The sequence below is a fragment of the Ascaphus truei genome, chromosome 1 (assembly GCF_040206685.1).
Source record: "Ascaphus truei isolate aAscTru1 chromosome 1, aAscTru1.hap1, whole genome shotgun sequence".
NCBI classification, from domain to species: Eukaryota; Metazoa; Chordata; class Amphibia; order Anura; family Ascaphidae; genus Ascaphus; species Ascaphus truei.
In genome coordinates, this window is record NC_134483.1 from 109191904 (window position 1) to 109213138 (window position 21235).

Genomic DNA, 21235 nt, shown 5'->3' on the forward strand with positions numbered 1-21235 from the left:
GCTCTTGGATATTTACCCTCGGACTTCTGGTACCCCGGACGCAGCAAGTATCTCGTTAACCCTTTCTCACCAGGCCCGGCAACGCATCTTACCACACTCCGGGCACGCCCTCACTGATGTGGGTGCGTGGTATACCCTTACCCACCTCAGTACTGGGGACTGGCCAGGTCTGCTGGCATACAGGCATTACAGTAAGGGAGCTTCAATGCACATGTATGCAGAGGACACAATATTATATGCACACAGCCCCAGCCTCTCTGATCTTGGACACATATATCAATCTGATTTTTTAAGACTTGAAAACTGAATTTACCAAAACAAACTATTTTTAACACTGACAAGACTGTAACAATGGTATTACTGTTTTTATTTGGGGCTTGTATCTGTTTCCTGTGGGTTGTGGGGCTAGGGAAGTACCCTCTGGTCCCTTTGGGACTGAGGGGAACGGGCCTGACGAAGGGTTAATTCCCGAAACGTTGCCCCGAAACGTTGCCCCCATATACTCCCCCTTCTTGACCCACTTATATGTTGTTTTGCCCCTTTCCCCTCCTTCCCTTTCCCTTTTATTTTTCCTTTATCCTATTATCCTCCTAAACATCCCATATGTGTTCCTACCTATGTGTATTTTGTGTTCTTTTTGTTGTTTAGTTAGTTTGTTGTTTCATTTGTGCACTGATTAAATTTTCTTATTTTGGTTAATTGCCAGTGATTTTGATTTTATTATTAGGGTGTGCTGGATTTTTTCAGTATTGTATTGTATTTGAGAGGGATTGGGCCCTCTCTAATCCATGGCACCCCGCTTTATATAGTTATCTATGTGTGTGAGTGCTGTCTATTATTTTTGATTACATGGTATTTTTATGACTAAGGCTACATTTCTAAAGCTAGCAATGACAGAGCTACAGTACAGGACAGAACCAACTCTAACACCATTCTAGCTCTTGTCACTAGTTTTAAATATCTGGGCATATGGTGTGACTCCTATTTGGGTGGCACATTGATACCCTGACATCCAAAACCCATGCCATCCTAGGTGTATTTTATAGGATCAAATTCTCTCTAAGCCAGCTGTCCAAAAATCACATCACACAGCAGATGCTAATGCCAATTATCGACTATGGAGACATAATATATGGTACAGAATGCCAAACTCACCTTAGCAAACTAGAAATCCTCTACAACTCAATACAGGCATACCCCGCATTAACGTACGCATTGGGACCGGAGCATGTATGTAAAGCGAAAATGTACTTAAAGTGAAGCACTACCTTTTTCCCACTTATCGATGCATGTACTGTACTGCAATCGTCATATACGTGCATAACTGATGTAAATAACACATGTGTAGCAGGCTCTATAGTCTCCCCGCTTGCGCACAGCTTCGGTACAGGTAGGGAGCTGGTATTGCTGTTCAGGATGTGCTGGCAGGCGCATGCGTGAACTGCCGTTTGCCTATTGAGCGAGATGTACTTACTCGCGAGTGTACTTAAAGTGAGTGTCCTTAAACCGGGGTATGCCTGTATGCCGCTTTGTCCTACAATGTAACTACAGCACACATCACTGCAAAATGCTCAAAGAACTAGATTGGCCTTCACTTGAGTCTAGGCGCAAAGTTCTTTTTTCCTGGATTGCCTTCAAATACTTTATGGCTAAGATACCCACCTATCTGGACAAGCTCATCAGCCCTACCACATGCAGCACTTATCATCTGAGATCTGACTGCAAAAGACTGTTCTTAGTCCCAAGGTCCTTCCTTCTCTTACCGTGCACCTCACAACTGGAACGATCTACCCAAGACTCTTAAAAGGAACCACCAGCCAGTCTAAGGGGCCTATTGACTAAACTTCGATAAGTTTAGTGCATTATTAATCGGGTTGGCATGTTCTTACTGAACGCTATGAAATTTGTGTAAAAACGGTATTCACTAAGAAAAATCACACTTTTTTAGCATAAGAACTTACTGGAGACGTCTCTGCACTCAACAGGGGATCATGGGCTTCGTCACATCATGGTGTTGAGGAGCACTGCGTCGTGGTTGAAGAGTTGGTGCCACAGTTGGATGAGGAGGGTGAATTTTTATCCCGGCAAAGGTACAGTAAGAAACACATTGATTGGATTTTATTTCATTGTGTATTTTTTGGATGCCCATTGACTGACAAATGTATTTATCTATGCCCCTTTCAGGGTATAGATAAGCACAGTGACAATCAATGCATTTTTTGGCAAATTATTTCATTGTAATGTATTGTATTTTTGTTATGTTTTTTTTTTTTAGGTTGCCCATTCATTGTCATTGAGGCAATCAATGCCATACTGTGGGCATGGTTTACCACAGTCACACTCAATGGCTTTATTGTCAAATGCTTATTTTTATTTAATTGTAATGTATTGTATTTGGTGCTTGTTTTTTTTTAGGTTGCCCATTCATTGCCATTGTGGCAATCCATGCCCATATTGTGGGCATGGTTTACCACAGTCACAATCAATTGGTTTATTGGCAAATGTTTTTTTTATTCAATTAAATGTAATCTATTTTATTTAGTGCTTGTTTTTTTATTTGTAGCTAGCCCATTCATTGCCATTCTGGTAATTCATGCCCATATTGTGGGCATGGTTTACCACAGTCACAATCAATGGGTAGAGGGGTGAAAGGGTGGAGATAGTTGTCCCAGGAAAGGTTGTTAGGCCACCCGGGTGGGTAGCGAGGGAGGAGGATTAACCCATTAATTACCATACATTACTAACCGCTAAGGTGATTAAGGGCTTAGTGGCCAGTAGTTATTTTTTTATTTTATTGTTGCTGTCCACGGAAGACGCAGAGGAGGATGATGACAGCCTTCATCATGGCAGGTGTAAGTAGAACTTTAATTTACTTTATGCCGACTGGGTAAAGTTTTATTTTGCAGGGGCAAATTCGCTATTATCCAGATCTGGATAACAGGAATGTTGCCCATTATTGTACTGTATGTGTGGGGTGTGGAGGGTGGGCATTGTATTATTTTTTATTATATTGCACTGTAATGGTTTTCTGAATGGGCAAAATTGCTATTAGCCATCTTTGTACGGACGGACCGACACACACACAATACTCCCCTGCCCATCACATCCCCCCTTCCTGCCCAGCACATCCCCCCTTCCTGCCCAGCACATCACCCCTTCCTGCCCATCACATCCCCCCTTTATGCCCACACATCCCCATTTCCTGCCCATCACATCCCCCCTTCCTGCCCATCACATCCCCCCTTCCTGCAAATCACATCTCATCCCCCCTGCCCATCATATTCCCCCTTCCTGCACATCACTCCCCCTTCCTGCACATCCTCCCTTCCTGCACATCACCCCTTCCATCACATCCCCTGTCTGCACTTCACCCCCCCTGCACATCCCATCCCCCTACCCATCACATCCCCCCTTCCTGCACATCACGACACACACACACACACACACACACAGATATACACACACATACACACACCTCTCCCTCCCTGTACCTCCGCTGGGGGGGGGGGGGAGGAGAGAAGAGAGCTGGTTCCTGGCCAGGGACTCACAGAGACAGCTGACATCCCGGCCCAGACTCCATGAGATCCTCCCCCCGCTCCCCTCCCTCTTGCAGACACAGCTTCTCTGCACAGATCAGCTGCTGCGGGTAAGGGTTGCGTGGAGGTGGGGGTGCCGCTGCGACGCCGACTTCAGGGAGAGCTGGGGGAGTTAGCAGGCAGTTGCTCATGAACTTTGATCGTGCAAAGTACTTACAGTGTAGTACCTTGTCCTGTTTGAGCTCCGCCTTCACCTCTGTTTTGCCTACCTGTGATTGACCTCTGCCTGGACTTGACTACTCCTGCCTTACGCCTGCCTCGACCTCTGCCTGGACCTGACTACCCCTGCCTGGACCTCACTACCCCTGCCAGCCGCTTGCCTCGACCTCTGTCTGGACCTGACCACCCCTGCTTGTTCCTGAGACACCAGATTTGGACTTGACCACCCTTGCATCTCAGGCCCTAGATCCCAGGCCAAGGTCGGTGTACTACTCCCTACCTCTGCCCTACGGGTCCATATCCTTTCCTACAGGCAGCAATGTTACACTAACTATACTTATTACAAATTGGGTCTTTTTGACTCAAAATTAATCTTATTCGTCCAAGGGTGTATCTCCCTGTTATGTCTCACTATTTGACATCTTTCATATTCATCTGTAGTTTGAGTGCACGCTAGTGGGTTCTTTCCACCCCCCCCTCCTATTTCTTTGGAGGGATAATCTCTCCCCAACCATTGCATTAATCACCATAATTCACCAAACTACAATATCGGTTGAGCAGCTGGATCCTCGCTATCTACCGGTACCTTCTCTCAGTTCTGTCCAGTTTGTGTAAGCTCTGCTGGGAAGAGAATCAAGAGAGAAATGTTCGACTTGTTTTATGATAGTTAAGTGCTATTAGTGTTCATTACCGTTTGTGATTACATAGCGCTTTCAACCATCGACCCATCATCATTGCCAACTGTTTTCAGTGCTTAGTGTACAATCTCTTTTAATAAATAGACACACAGACACGTATTATTAGTATGTGGTGCTCCAGAGCTTTTAGTGTTAAGCAACCATTATGCTAGTGTGTACTATAACTATCCTGTCACATCCCATTGTGCACTCTGTCTTCCAGATACTTCAAAATACATGGTAGATAGACACATAGCAGTAGCTTCAACATAACTAATAAATACAGAAATAGTGTCCGGAGTTTCTCTTTTGTATTAATGTCGAGTTATAGTTCTGAAGAAAGTCTTGCATGTCACTCAGAGTCAGCTAGTACAGAAGTAAAACCTGCCCTAGATACAGTACCACTTATTTCTCCTATACACTCTATTAAGTAGATGGTTGCTGCTGCTAGAGGTTTGCATAACTCTTAACATTGTAGCTGCAGCTGAAGTCGATAGCATGAAGAATTCACAGTGAAGTATGGAACAGATAAGGAGCAGCTGATTGAAGAAGGGTTAAAGTGAAGAGGGAACAGGGAAAAAAATGTACTAAAGGAACGGAAATAGGAATTGGGATCAGAGGAGAAAGTGTGTTTATACTGCAAAGGCAGGCGTTGCAGCCACTACATCTCTCCTAGACAAGTATTTCAGTGAACATACTGAGCCATTCAACATGGTGGAGAAGTATAAAAGAGGCTATCGAACATCTTGGCAAGAATTATGATGTTCTGCAATCATATTCTGATCACGTCATTTTTCTGACAAGTTCTTAAGATCTATGGACCCAATAATAATAGTAATATCGTAAAGTACAGAGTTTTGGGTTTCTGTTAAATCCCAGTATGCACATATAATAAGCCACATTGCACCCTTGGGGGGGAGGGGGGAAGAAGGGATACAGAGGTCATACAGATGCAGCTACCAGTATTAGATCACTTGCCTTGGAAAATCTGGGGCAATCTCACAGTAAATGCCTCAACAGTTCTGTGAGATTCCTAATGGCCCATCGGATTAATACAGCAGGGGGGAGGGGTGGGGCAGGGCCCTGCAGTCCCATTCAAACTGAATGGCCTGCTCTGTTAATCCGATGGGCCATTAGGAATCTCACAGAAATGTTGAGGCATTTACTGTGAGATGCCTTAGTTTTTACCCAGGCAAGTGATCGGATACTGGTGGCTGCATCTGTATGTTTCAAAATATTAGGCCAGTGATTTTCAACTTTGGTTAAGGAACCCTATAATTATATTGTGAAATTCTGCAGAACTCCAGCCTTCTCTAATAGCGCATCTGAGATCAGATGCATTGTGAGGTACCCCAACCCTCTGTCATAGCGCGTCTGAGGTCAGATGCATTGTAAGGAACCCCAACCCTCTCTAATAGCGCATCTGAGATCAGATGCATTGTGAGGTACCCCAACCCTCTGTCATAGCGCATCTGAGGTCAGATGCATTGTGAGGAACCCCAACCCTCTCTAATAGCGCATCTGAGATCAGATGCATTGTAAGGAACCCCCAACCCTCTCTAATAGCGCGTCTGAGATCAGATGAATTTACATTCCTTCTGTATTTAGTACAATTTTCAAATGATCTGATAATTGCAGGGAACCCTTTAGGAATGTCTGGGGAACCCAAACGTTCCTAAGAACCCCTGTTGAAGAATACTCTGCTTGGTCATTAATTTGAGATAATAATCAACATAGGATGTCAATTACAACAATTTGTGATATGGTTTGTGAATTACAAAGGGAAAATACAAGAGGGGAAGGGATATGGGTTATACACTTTTGTCATGTTTGTAGAGGACCCATATGAAAGCCAAGAAGGAAAGTGTTACCATGTAAATAGGTGTTTCGCCCATTACACATTTTATTTATTTTGTGAGTAAACTCTGTAACAATTGTTGCTGCAATATTTTAGGGTTAACATTCCAACACAGTGTTTACATTTGATCCTGGAAAAGACCTATGGTATTCCCGAGATTATTTTTACTTTAAATCAAAAAGACACAAATTCACAAACCATTATGCACAAAATGTGATTTTAAAAAAAAAATGAGAAAATATGTAGAAAATGGTAAAAGTCTTAAACTTTTTTTTCCCCTTATTCCCCTCAAATTCTAGGTTTTTTGTTTTGCATGTTTTCTGCCCAGAAAAAAAAATAAGTCCAAATATTTAAGACAACACTATTCATCATAAATTAAATTAATTTTTTTTTGGAGCGATTTTTGACATAATTATACATCTATACGTGTATTTATGCACACATATGCACTTATGCATGCGTAGTCAAACAAAACACTTTTCTGTAGAAAAAAAACCCAATGGAAACCAGTTATACATACACTTACACATCAACAATATGGATGTCAGAATATCAGAACAAGTGTTTCCTAGTATGAAAACTATGGACTTGATTCCTACAACCTACTGTAATATAGGCCCCGTGAGGATTTCACCTTTAAAGTGTAAAAGCATTTTCCTTTTATAAGTGAAAACAAATGTATTTGTGAAAAATATTTGCTTGAATTACAGTAAATGGAGAAGACCTGTATTTTGTCATAATGCAGCCCACAAGCAACAGGTTTAGTTGATCATATTCCTTCTTTCATTTTTGTATTCTAATGTACTGTTAAATTGCCCATATAATTATCTCAGGAGATATCATTAGTTCTCCTTTATTGCTAATTTGATTAGCTCTTTAATGGCAAGAGTTTGCCTAAATTTAATTCTAGTTAGTCGACTTTGTCAGAATTTGTTTAAGTGCACATTAAAGGAGCACACTATCTTGCATCCCAGAGGCATGGTGCAAGTCATATAGATTTTTTTTATTTTATTGCATTAATTCCCTTTGTATGCACAACTTAATCTAAGGCAAAAGCTTCACGTGGCTTAATGCCAATAGCATTCTCATATAAGTGATGTACTGTATTCAAAACATAAAATGTTCTTGTAATATAGTGTTGTATAATGGGAATAAGGAAAATACGGTCTTCTAATTGACTAATGCATACTCTGAAGATGTGTGTGTATATGACCTGGGCGAGTGTACATTTTGCCCCTTTGTCTGCTCCTCTTGATGATGACCCATGCTTCTTTGCAGTCAGAATGGAGAGAGAATAAAATGGACCATGGCAGAAGGTAGTATGCAGCTTCCTCTTCTTGCTGCTGCCAGCTCAAGAGTCCTACATAATCTTTGCAATCTGCCTGGTCACATAAACACAACTGCATTGAAGGCTCTTGCAGGTTGCTGTGGGGGCTGGCAAGTGACAGTGTGTGTACAGGCAGGGAGCAATATGAAAGTGTTGTGCACGCAATTTGTAGGTGCCGTGGTTGTTGGCAGGTGACAATAGATGACCTCAGGGAGGAAGTGAGTTTAACAGGGCTGTAGTGGTATAAAGGGATTAATGAGAAAAGAGGGCGGTAACAGGGAAATAACAGGGGGAGAAAATAGGGGATGGAAGCACGGAACAGTGGAGGTTATGAGGAAAATTGGTCTGGTTATTTATGGCCGGCTAATGTAGGGGCGGTTAACTCCAGTCCTCAAGGGCCACTAATAGGTCAGGTTTTAAGGCTATCCCTGCTACAGTACAGGCGGCTGAACCAGTGGCTCAGTCAAAGACTGAGTGAAAACCAAACCTGTTGATGGCTCTTGAGGACTGGAGTTGGCCACTCGTGAGCTAGTGAGCTGTTAATTTTTTACGACCTGTATCATACCACAAAAACCATCTCTGAATACATATTACAGCATTGCCAACCTGACTCCATGACATCATCATGGAGTCAAGCGATGGTTTTCCAAATGCCCGTTTTCCAGAGATTTAGGAGTATTTAGAATGCAATTTAATTTGAGTGGGAAAAGGCTGGACTGAAGCTTTTTGAGAAATTCACTCATGACAATTTTTCAAAAACCTATACAAAATAAAAGATTTATAAAAAATGACTGCAGTGTATAAATACGTACATGTCGTGGGAAGAAATTACCTTACTGCTGCCCGAAACGTCGGGTCTAGGTCATTTTTATGCATGAACTGTTTGTGTGCTTTACATTTCTGTATATGCATGCTTCAATACAAACTGAATTTTTTTTTAGGGCTGGCGTCCTTCTCATAACTTTCCCCATAATTGTTTCACTATATTATGGATCCATTGAACAATGTTTCCTTAAGGTATTATTCAGGCTTTACCAGGCTTTTCGAATGTTTTGTGTGTGTGTGTGTTGTGTGTGTGTGTGTGTGTGTGCGCGTGTATAGAGAGAGAGATAAACATATAGTATATTAGCGTTCCGATATTTAGGCACTCTGGGGGTGCTGTAAGGTCATTTCTTATTGATACAATTTGAATAAGTGCACTCACACTGTGGGAACTTTTAACCACAAGATTTACGAATTAAATACTTTAACAGGGTAAATCGAATGGCCACTGGATAATCTGTCCTTAGAAAATATCAATATATATATATATATATATATATATATATATATATATATATATTTTTTTTTTTTTATTTTAACCATTGATGAACTAATTAATTAATCTTAACTTCTAAGAAAGGTTAGACCTGAATCCTGACTTCTTTAATCCCATGTACTTTGATCTGCCACATACCTGAGAATACCTGTATATTTGGAACAGAAGTTATGTCTGCTTGCTTTTGTTATACCTGAATTACATCTTCAGATGTTAGCGCACCATATGGCTTTAAATGTACGTATCTTGGGAAGCAGGAGGTTTGAAGCAGCTCCAAACGTCCTATTTCCCAAGGTACTGCTGCGGCACAGTTTATTCGAGCATTTGCCCGTTCTGTGCCGCAGCAGTAGCCTGGCGCGCGCCCGAGAGTGACGGGCGCGCGCCGAAGCAGCGGAAGAGCGCCCTCCGATCGGGGCGCTCTCCCTACCGCTGCCGGGTCCGCCGGGTCCCCCGGAACCCCCTGCCACTGTCCCGCGATCGCGGGACACCAGGGCTCCCTCGGGGAGCCCCTGGACGCGCGTGCAGGGGGCGCACGCTCCCGAAGACGCGTGACCGCGCGGCACGCCGAGGGGCGGCCACTAGCAAGCCGGGAAATCTCCCGGCTTGCGGATCTGGCCGCAGTGTAATAAACTGTGTCGCCAGTGTACATACAGTACCTCCGTAGGTGATGCTAGCAGCAGCTTCGCAGGTTTAAATGCCCTGGTCACGCAAGCCAATAAGCTTCAAGGGATCATGTCACAGCTTCTTATTGGCCCACGTGACACGGGAGCTTTAAATCCACCACTTCGATAGCTCCACATACGCCAGCTGGAGCTGCTACCACCACCCCCTACCGAGGTAAGCATCTCTTGTAGCAGGGGATCCCGGAACTGAAAGTGACACAGTTCAGCTCCGGAGAGCCCCCTGCTTCAATCCTATACCTATATAAAAAAAGAAACACATAAAAGCAGGATTGCTGCTTTAATCAAGAGAGGAGGGTTGAAAAATGTACTTAAATTATGAACATAGACAAATTGACATTTGTGTGTTGGATGTGACTGTCACAGTCTGTTGGCAGATAGTGAGGAAGTCACTACACCTGTGACGCTGTTGCCGATTAATGAGCGTTTCAAAATCTTGCTTGGTCTTTTTTGAGATTCGCTAGTTTGTTCGACCTCGAGCGCAGCCCTACACAAGCTATGTTTCATAAAGAAAATCACACCTGTTCAGCCCACTGGTGAGATTGGAGCCCTTTAGCAGCTATGGATTTACAGACACAAGCACTAGCTCAATATGTCAATTCTTAAGACAAGTCAAAATGCGTATAAAAGTAGACAAAGACGTATTAAAGCACCATGAATTTAGTTTTGTCATAGCCCGTCAATCTAAAGGCTATTATAAAAATGCATCTTCGATTACATACAGCATCGTCTCACCTTGCACTGACAAGCTCAAGTCCGTGTTTTTGGTACTTCTCCAATAAAATCATTCTATATTGGAGGACGCAACAATTGGTCTCTCTTTTCGTCCTTGATACTGTACATGCACTTGTTTTTCAGACTCTAAGAGTTGTTATGGTCTGATCACATAATGTCAAAATAAAATAAAAAGGCTAGAATTCACAAGTCCTATACAGCTCACTACAACTACTGTATTTGCCATTTCATGACTACCCAATGACTTTGTCGCCAATTTGATTCATTGAAGTTCATATCACAGAATTTCAAAAGCAGCCAAAGCAAATTACAAGTGTATTTTATTTTCTAAAAGTAGCTCACCATATGCTTGCCATTAACAGACTGTGTCTGTGTAATCACAAGCCATTACCTGTATAGCATACCGATTTGCTTTCAGTCAGTGATTTAAACTTCTATCAAAGAAAGCCTTGTGCTGGGCAATTTAGAATTCTCATATGTCTTATCAGATTATGAATCAGCTCATTATCACTCCAAATATGATTGAGGCATACATTTGAGAAAGGTCACCAAGACATACTGTTCTTTCTGGTCAACAATAGACCAGAGAGTTAAGTAAGCAAACAGTTTGCTAATAACCAACCTTATACACTGCAATCTCTCCAATAATCAATTTAAGATTTTAAAAAAAGTGGAGACAGTTACAAGTGCTATCCTAATTGAGTAGGGTGTGAGATGTGACCCTCATAACTCCAGCTTCTCTTGTCCTGTGGCATTGCAGCTACAGCATGAGGCAACAAAGATGTAGAAAAGAACAAAGGTTCAGAAGGCGAAAAGATAGATGAGAATTTGGGCATGAGGCAGGGGGGTAAAAACTGGGCAAAGCGGGTAGACATAGGTCCAGTTTGAGCACAGGGGACAGAGAGATAGGTGAGGAGGGCACAGAAAGCAGAGATAGGTGAAGAGGAGGATACAAGGATTCCTTTGCAATGCATTGGTAGCGTGAAGCCTAAAAGGGGTTTAATAATTTCCTGCTATAGGGTTCTGTAACAGATAGTGGATGGTACTTCGTTAGCCCGTACAGTAAACAGAAAGGAAAGCTTGTGTAATAAAAAAAAAGAAAAGAACAAAAATAAAAGTAATATCTTCAGTGGCTACTAATGTTAGGAACATTTTTACAAAATAAACTAAAAAAGCATTGCTTATTTATACATGCTATTTCAGTAGTTTATTTTGTAAATAAATTACCTGAAATAGGGAGCTGAGTGATCCTGAAAGCTTGAACTCTTTTTAAACATTAATTATCCAATATATCGTAACTCAAATTGAAATTGTCGCAAAAAAAATAGTGCATTATTTTATGCGACATGCCAACTTAACTTTGGAGTCAACATAGGTATTTACCATAAAATCATGTAAAGAAAGGTTTAACATTTATGCATTCGTTATTAATATTTTCGCAACTCTTGTTAGTCTTTAAAAATACCCTATTTTAGGTTAACATGCATAGTAACTTGGAAAAAAGTATACTCTATAGAAAAAAACGTTTTTTAAGGTCTCAGGCATTAGAATGTATAATATTGTGTCATCAGCATAAACATGAATTGAAGTACCTTACAGGCAGAGTGCACTTTCTAATGGCAGCCAGTTTGTTGAACACCTAATGCAGGCTGATATTCACTGTGTTCACAGCTAAGTGGGGAGGAGTGGCTCATTGAGTAAAGACGCTCACTGTATAAACAATGACACTGAGTTTGAATCATGGGATCCTGGTTCAATTCCTGGTGTCAACTCCTTGTGACCTTGGGCAAGTCACCTTATCTCCCTGTGCCCTATGCACCAAAAACATAGATTGTAAGCTCATCTGGGCGGGTACTTTGTTTGTAACAATCTTATCTGCTGCGTACCGCATACTATACTGTAATTTGTAAGCACTGAATCCCATTGGGAGAAAAGTCCTAAATGAAATAAAGATATTATTATTAGTGTAGCACCCTGCCAGTCCTCACAAGGCTAGACATGTGAGAAGTTACTACAGTATATGTTTCTCTAAATATTGCACTTTCAGGCACATGTTAGGTCCTGCAATTCTCTAGTGTTAAGGGTCACATGCCTAGTGGCGTGACCAAGTGGCAACAGTTATTCTGCCCAGATACTGGGGCAGAGTATTAACCACTCCCTAAGTATAAATCTTCAATGAGATGAGCCACTACCAGTCTCATGGTGAGAGGGAAGGGAAGTCTTGCACTGTGTATGCTGAAAATCTGTCCTATTCACAATGCATTGTGTATCATGAAGAAGTTGCTTACTGTTATAATAAATAATAAAAAGTTCCTGGCGCCCTCTTTATTCATCACCATTCCTTACTACAAGCCGGCACGGACCTACTACAACAACCCTGAGATGAACAGGTAAACCGCTGAGCAACCACACCCTTTGAGCAGGTATAAACCCTGTCAAAGCATTAAGGACTGTTATAACAACTCCATTTGCACTGCACACCCTATCCCTGCTACCAGGGGGGGAATAGGGGTGTTACATGTTGGCTCCCAATGTGGGGCTTTAAGGGGTTAATATTTTTTGGTGCTCTGGCTTAAGGAGTTACGATTTTGTGCCTGGGGTTCGAGTTTGGAATTTTTGGAACCCCAAAAAGTTTTTGCCCATAAGCTATGGACTGTGGGTATTTCCCTCGCCCTCCTACTGTCTCTGTATGTCATTCCTACTGTAACAACCAATTAGATTGTAAGCTCTTTGGGGCTGGGACTCCTCTTCCTAAATGTTGCTTTTATGTCTGAAGCACTTCTCCCCTTTATGTGTTATTTATATTATTTGTTATCTATATGATTGTCATGTGTATTACTAGTGTGAAGCACTATGTACATTAATCGTGCTATATAAATAAAGACACATTCATACTGTAACAGGGGACTTATCCCTGTTCAGTAATGTGCCTTTAATCTAGCAGTGTGGTGGTTAACTTCTGGTAGTTAATTACTAAACACCACCTGCCTGATTGAGATGGCTTACAAAAGCCTGTCTGTTCAAACAGGAAGTGAGAACTCTTTAGCTGACACCTGAGCTGAACTTGGAGACACACTTGTTTTGAGCTCTGCCAAAGTTAGCAGAGCTGCTTTCAAGACACAAGGCCCAAATAAGACTTCTAAACCTGGATGCTGGTATTTTTCTGTGCACGCTCAGTGCGGTTCCAGGAGAGCAGAGAAGCTTACTCTACAGCTGATAAACAGATAAGACTTTCATTCTTAAGAGACTGCTTATATCTGCTTATTTTCATGCTATGTTTGGGGCTGGGGAGAAATGCTTGAATAGGGAGATGTGAATTGGTTGCATAGTGTTTTCACTAGAATTACTCCCAAGTGAATGGAAGCTTTGTTCCCCCCCCTGTGTTTGGATAATTTTCCTGATGAAAAGGAACAGGCACAATAAAGCCTATTATAATTTCACATTATAAAAACCCCTAATTGTGTACCTCTGAACGTCCGTCCACACATACATACAAGGAAATGCTCTTATGCTTTTATTATGCTGTTCGATTCTGCAATTTTATTTGTGCTGTGCAAAGACTGTAACGCAGAAGTTTCCCGCCAAAATCGGGATTGCAACGTGCACGAAATGCACCAACAATTTGCAGGACTGTTGTTATTTGGCGCAAAAGTGTTGGCCGCGTCTTTGTGGACTGTCTGAGTCTTTTAGTTTCACTAAGGGGGGATAGGGGTGTTACATTAGGTTCAGAATGCTTTGCAGGTGCGAGGCGTACCCGTCAAAATGATATCAGAATAGTACAGAACAAGATTCTTATACAGTATGTTTGAAGGCAGCTTATACATAAATGCATTCCAGCCCCTCTCATACTTAATATACAGAAAGGCACCTTCCTACTCTAGTTTAAAAAGCAAGGATAGATCATTCTATTTTACACCTCATTTTATAAAGCTCCTCTAACAAACATTTGCTAAAAAATGGGAAATGTTTGGCCCCATCCAAATTAAATAAATAATATAGCAATGTCCCATTGTCAGGAAGAACATTCACAATGTTTAGGTGACATCCTGAATTGTCACCATGTGACATGATTTACTTTAAGTAGAAGGGATAAAAACTAGACATTTTTTACAGTACAAATAGATCAATACTATACCTGTGTTCCAATAGTACCCAGAAGGTGGTCGGATTCAGTCCCTGATAATGTGGTAGTAACTTTGACCAATCCCAGCTCCATTCAGTTGTGGCAGACTGTTGATATATGTGAAAAAAGCTTTGTTACTTATTAATCATAGTTATTATGATTAGTAATTTAAAGCTCCATCTGTGATGGACCAAGTAGCAGGGAGAGGAATCCTGAAACAGGGGCTTGGCCTGATCATATAAATCATATCCAGTGGATAGTTTTTATTCCAATAAGGCAACACTTCATTTATAAATCCATTTAGTGATGTAGCCATTATTTATTAAAACATAAATCAACTTTTCTGTCGCTATTCTTCCAACTGGTAATGGCATCTTGCCCAACTACTTTGTCTGAGAGCTCAAGTCTTTGTTTGAAAGGGAAAATAATTGGTTACTCTGAATGTATAGTAACATTTTGCATTTCCTACTGTCAGCAATAAGTGTACCAGGAAATAAACATAGCATAGCTAGAATTTATGGTACATGATGTATCTTAATTAGAAGGCATTTTATGGTTCTTATCTAAAATTGGTACAAAATACTACAATAAGCAGATGGTTCATATACATATCTTTAAGCAAATGAATCACAAACTCTTGTTATGTATTACTGATTGCACAATAAACAGAATCTCATTTTGAACAATGGTTGTTATGCACATATTGGTTACAAAACAGTCGCATATGAAAACACACATGAATAATTTGTATTGGGGAAAAAAAATAATGCTCAAACTGTAAAACCCTGAAGGCCGCGATTTAACAAGTGGTGCTAAGCCCTAAGGCATCTTTATGGTAAGTTCAGGCCTTAATGTGCGCTAAGGCTTAGCAGTTTGGTAAATCAACAAGCTGGCGTAGCCGCTAAAAAGTCAATGTATTAGGTATTTAAAGTAGGAATGCCTTTACATTTTTATATTCTTACGTGAACTGGAAGGTTTCCTGAAAATGAAGAATCTGATCATTGACCACCTCCCGGTTCAAGAGAAATTCAGCAGGTAAAAAGATAGTGCCACTGCAGCACCCTAATTTATACACTTGCCTGTAATTACTCTTTAGTCTGTCATCTTGATTCCAAGACACTGGAAGCTTCTAATGGAACAGGGACCTGGTGATAAGAAACCAAACAGGTACAGCTGCTGTCTCAATAAGAAAGCACATGGAGAGAAGGGTGGTACTCCAAAATCTCTCATCAGCGGTGGGGCGCCTTGAGAAAGGTCCACTGCATTGGACCTCTAATAAATGGTACATCGCTGACAAGTCATTTTAGAGCGCTACTCTTCTCTATGTGTGGATACCTGGGACATTTTCCATTGAGTTCAGCACCGCATGTATTCCGTTATATATGCAGAGTGTTAGTGTATTTTTCTTTATAACTAAGTTAAGAAATACTCTGTTTAGGGAGAAACCTACACTGTATATCCATCCAGACGATGGGCCAATGGCTGGGCTTTATCTTTATTAAAAGAACCACATTGCCCAACAGGGATATCCTACATTATTTGCCTTAACTAGTTTTTAACTTTATCAAGCTGAATTTATTTGAGATGTCCTGAATAAAATATACGTTATAATTTACTGCTTCAGTGATACATTATAATGCAAAATTCCTTTGTCCATGATAAATTGGACAAATTGGACAAATCAAGTATCAGTGCCAATTAAAATAGGATGTGCACCAATAAAGAGGCATTACTTTCCTTTGAGCTACCCCCTTGTTTTATAACCAATAAGAAAGCAAACGGGTCCTGCTGCTCTCAACCTCCTTGGTGTCAAATGCATTGCAGTATTCCGAAATGTGGTACAGAACCCCAACTACTAAATATTAGGCACTTTTGTGTTTTGAAATTTGGTTGAAGCATGTTATTGCTTATTCATTTGGTAAACATTACTATTGCTATAATTAACACGCTTCCTGTATCACCCGCAGGCCATGAAATAGCGCTGTGTCATCTCTCAATGGCCGGCCACAATAGCAAGATGCAAACCAAATGTTCTCCCCACCTCCCTCTCATGTCCGGCGAAAAACTGGAGGAACGTGAGACATCTTTATTCCTCCAGATGAGTGGTAAATCATTGCTTACGCTCGGCATTTCCACGCCCCATAATTCCTAGCATGCGAGCCATGTGACCGGCTCCGGCGTGTCTTTACTCTGCCTTCACCCTGCGGCGCAGAAGAAATGCTGAGAACAGCACGTAGCGAGAGGAAAGGGGGTGCAGATATGCAAAACGAGAACCCAAGGTCAATTCTCATACTTGAAAATGATACTTTTTAAATCATGTCTGATAAGATTGAATTCCTTGCAGTATATGAATTGCGTCAGTGCTATCTGCACGTGGTGTACTAATGCGATTCATAACTGAAAACAGGTACTGTTGTAAAAATTGAGACTTGACTTGGCTTTAGACTTGTATGTGTTGAGACAATGTACTTTTTTTTTTTTATACTGCCCAATTAATCAAGGAAATCAATGTACAGTAAGTGTGGAAATTTACACATGCAAGACTTGGAAAAAATGTTACATGCGAGCACTAATCTAATAACAGAGAATACCAACAAAAAAAGAATAGAGATACAGTATTAAGTGATACAGTTTGGGAGAATAAACTGTATACCTGTCTGACATTACTGGGACGACATCTGCAGAAAAAAATGCCCTGCTCCCAAATGTGTTCCTAAGGAGGCACCAAGGTTGGCCAAATGTATGTTTGAATATCTTTATTTATATAGCGCCATCCATGTAGAGAGCGCTTCACAGCAGTAATACACGTGACCTAATAATATAACAGATAATGTGAATAAGCGTTTCAGACATAAAAATAACAAAAGGACAGGGAGTCTCCTGTCCAGAAGATCTCACCAGCACCCACTATGGAGGTATGTACCTCAGGAAGCAGGGGGTTCCGGAACTGAAATTGAGGTAGTTCAGCTCTGGCGAGCCCCTGCATCAATCCTATAACAAAATAAATAAATAAAGGGGAAAATGCTTTTGCTGCTTTAATGTTGTGGTAGTGTGATACTAGAATAACATTCCGTACGTAATTCAATTAAAACTAAATCCCTGACTGTGTATATCTTGTATATACATAACAATAAATCAAGGAAAAAAGGGGGAGAGGAAATACAGGAGCGTTTCATATAGATCAAATTGTCTAATAGAAACAATGCTATCCATATGTGACGATACAGGCTCTTGTAATAGGTTAGTAGCACTCTAGTGTTAGAGTAAAATAAACGAAGTGTATCAAATTTAAAAAAGCTTGTCTCCCCCCCCCCCCATCCCTCCCCACTCTTTCTTCCTTTCTCCCTTTTAACTATCCTTATTCCTCTTGATGGGTGCATTAACACCCCCCCCTCCGGATGGAGAGGAGGGCTGGATACTCTCGGATCCTAACAGGTTGTACGAAAGCTATACTATTATCAATCTGTTAAAAAAATAATAACTGTTTTCAGTACCAGCTTGTCGTGATGTGTTATGCTGTACCCTACCTTCTGAAAAACCCAATAAAAAAAATAAACAACTTGTAGCACTATTGTGGTAGCTGTTTAATTGATTGGAAGTTCACCCAGAGGCAGTATCCAAGAAGCTGAGAATTATGGCAGATCGCGATACCACTACTCTTATAAAGTTACACTAAGAAGCAGGGGCGCCCCAAACTGAAGGCTGAAAGTAGGTAACCATGTCTTATGTTGGAACGGTCTTATCAATGATGGACTTGCCAAAATCTCACCGCCCAACGCGTGTCAAAAAAAGCCCATAGTGGGAGCATGATTCATATAATGTAAATCAATGCATCCTATCATACTGTACATGCAACAAAGGTAAGTCATCATTATAAATCGCCTTACAAATCGGCAGTACTTATTGCATATAAACCATTGTAATAAATATTTCTATTGATTAGAGTGGGGCTATGTAGACTGTATTGTAATTTCAAAAACACTACTCAGGGGTGTCCCTGTATTGATTTTTGTAAGTAGAAATGGCATTGTTTGTCTTTACCATTGGATCTTGACAAAGGTCCAAACTATAGTATGACCGAACCATTGATCCTGGAATTTGTCACTGCACACTTTTGAAAAGACCACTGGAGTGCCTCCTTGTTATTTGATTCTCATTTGAGAGCAATGACACTCGTTGTTTTGTCCAAAATGTTACAATTCAATGTTATATAAAAGATAAAACTTTCCTGTCACCTTTTGATTAATAGAGTTCTGGGGAAGGAAAAAAAACAACTATCAGAGCTAAAGAATTTTGCTCTCACTTGGCATTTCTTGAAGGTCTTATTCTAGCACAATAATGATAAATGTTGGGTAAAGCTGCAAGAGAAAAGATACACGTTGTATCTGCATCCCAAATTAGTACAGTGTTTTATGTTTTTGCAGAACCTTGAGGACATGTTCTTTATCTCTCACTCTGCCGTCAACTTAGTTGCAAAAGTTGTTTAAGAGAGTGGTCAGCAATCTTTTATCCACTACAGTGGGGCGATACATTTTGAATCCTGTCTCATCCTATTACACATTTTCTACTCATCCTACAGTATAGAAAGGCAAAAGTGAACTGTATTATTTTAGTGGGCATTTGTTTGAGATAACAGATAATTAATTCGCCGTGATGGGGAAAAGGGGCTGTTCGTTTAAAAAAAAAAAAAAGAGAATGAGCGATGTTTTCATTTCAAGTTAACCGTTTGTGGAAAAAGTCCCTTTCTCTGCACACAATGGGGTAGATTCATTAAAGTGTGATTTGCGAGGTGACTTTAAAACTGGCATGCAATCATCTCACTTTCTAATTTAACTTCATGCATTTTAACAAGATTTGTAAGAAGTCCATTTCAAAAAAGAAGATCTATACCGCAATCTTCCCTGATTTCATTTGCTGAACAACTTCACTTGTGGTATAAAAGACATTCCTCAAAGTCAATCGAGTATGATGTGTATATACTGTACAGTGAAAGACTGTACATACTGTATTACAGCGCTCCCCCCCTTAGAAGTTTGCTGCTGGTAAAAAGATCGGCCTTACATATAGAAAAACAAAAAGAATGATTCCTGCGCTCCTACCAATAAGGCTAAAATAAAATAGTGATCTCATGAATAAGGGTTATTTTGTTAAACCCTTTGGCCAAAACGTTGTAAGCCTGCAGCCAACGTCAAGGCATAACCAAATTTTTTCCGCCTTTAACATGTGCACATCAGTACAATCCACACAATATGTAATTAGCTAAGTTGTCGATCAATCCGTTCTCTTGTGATCGATCAGCGAAGATTAGGGTTGGGGGTTCACTAAATGGCTGTCAGTGCAGCAGAAGAGGACCAAAGATGCAAAGTTATGTGGGGAAGATCATGTGACTAGGCAGCCACTATATACAATTGGTGCACTGCTAGAGAGAGGGCAGGGCTAAAAAAGGGGTGTGCCAGAGCCGCTTTCAAAAGAGGAAGGGAATATTACTTTATAAATTGTTGCTATAGAAAAAAAAAAGCTGGTCACATTATAATACATTAAAAATGTAATTTAGAGATTGTTTTTGTTTTTTAAACGCTACAAGTATTTTCTCATAGTACAGAACTGATTTATTTAAAAAAAAATACACATGTAGGATATTGCTTGGTCTGCAGCTTTAAAATGTGTGTTACAGTAGTGTGTGCGATTTAAAAATGTATTTAACATTTTGGAAACGCTTTTATGATTACATTTTAGAAAGATTTAGACAATGTTTATGTTTAGAAAGAAGAAAACATCAAATGGTCTTTAAATTGACAGTGGAACTAGAAGTTTATCAATAAAAAAAAAGTAGTACTGTGCTGGTTTGTAAATAAAAAGGTGTAGTACTCCGTATCTCACGCTTCGTCCAGTAGTGTGCACGGCAGGAAAATGATTGCAAGACACAAAGGCTTTGGGGACTGAAGTGGGGGCAATGTATGAAGGGAGATGCATGGAGAGGTCATATAGGTGAATACTAGGAGATGAGATCTGAGGGAGCATGTATTTGGAAGTACTAAGACGTTTTTGGATTCTGCAAGTGCAGGAAGCCGGCAGAAATGGGCAGAAGAGAAGAACAATGTGTGAGATAAAAATGTTGATAAAAAAAAAAGAGTTATATCAGTATTTTAACAGACTGGAGGGAGGATGGTCCATTATGAGGATATGATAAAAGTCTAAGTTGGAAATTAGGAGGAAACTTAAATTCCTTTTTAGAAAACTGTGTTACGAATCATTACGGCTTCTCTCTGATGCGACAAAAATGTAGCAGTGCAGAGATATGGACTTAAAACGTACAGTACAACACTGGTCAAGCTTAGCATTAAGTCACAAACCATAAAACAAATGGTTGGATTTGCCATCATGTACAGTAACAGTGTTACATTGTGATTTGGGAATTCAGTTAAATAAAAAGTGGTGTGTTTTGAAAGATGTTGCTTTTTCCCCAGGTGCCCCTGTCTGCCTCAAACAACTGATGTGTATTACAAATGTTAATACAGCAGCTGATAAACTGTTTAGAAAAATAAATAGTTGAGACACTTACATTACTTTAAGGACAGGTAGGATACTACTTGAGAACACTATTATTGCACACACTTATCTGTCTTTCCGGATTTCTTCCTGGTTAACTATTTGTGTCGATGGCGTTTACATTAGTTGCTCTTTCCCAGATGTCTTGGTTCTAAGCAAAGAATATCATAAGTGATAACTAAGACGGACTATGACAATGTAAAAATGATGGCA

General features: G+C 40.5%; 1 protein-coding gene across 6 annotated transcripts in view; it reads right to left on the reverse strand.

The window, feature by feature from the left end:
• The window catches only part of KIAA0825 (KIAA0825 ortholog), a 440138-nt gene that overhangs the window by 164067 nt on the left and 254836 nt on the right, over positions 1–21235 (reverse strand). For 4 of the 6 annotated variants that reach the window (XM_075593181.1, XM_075593165.1, XM_075593159.1 and 1 more), the window contains one exon: positions 14486–14580. In XM_075593181.1, coding sequence (XP_075449296.1) covers positions 14486–14580 — 95 coding nt within the window. Of the gene's footprint in view, positions 1–14481; positions 14581–17126; positions 17465–17806; positions 21174–21235 lie in introns of those variants that run through there. The other 2 variants (XR_012800113.1, XM_075593175.1) reach the window with 2 other exon arrangements.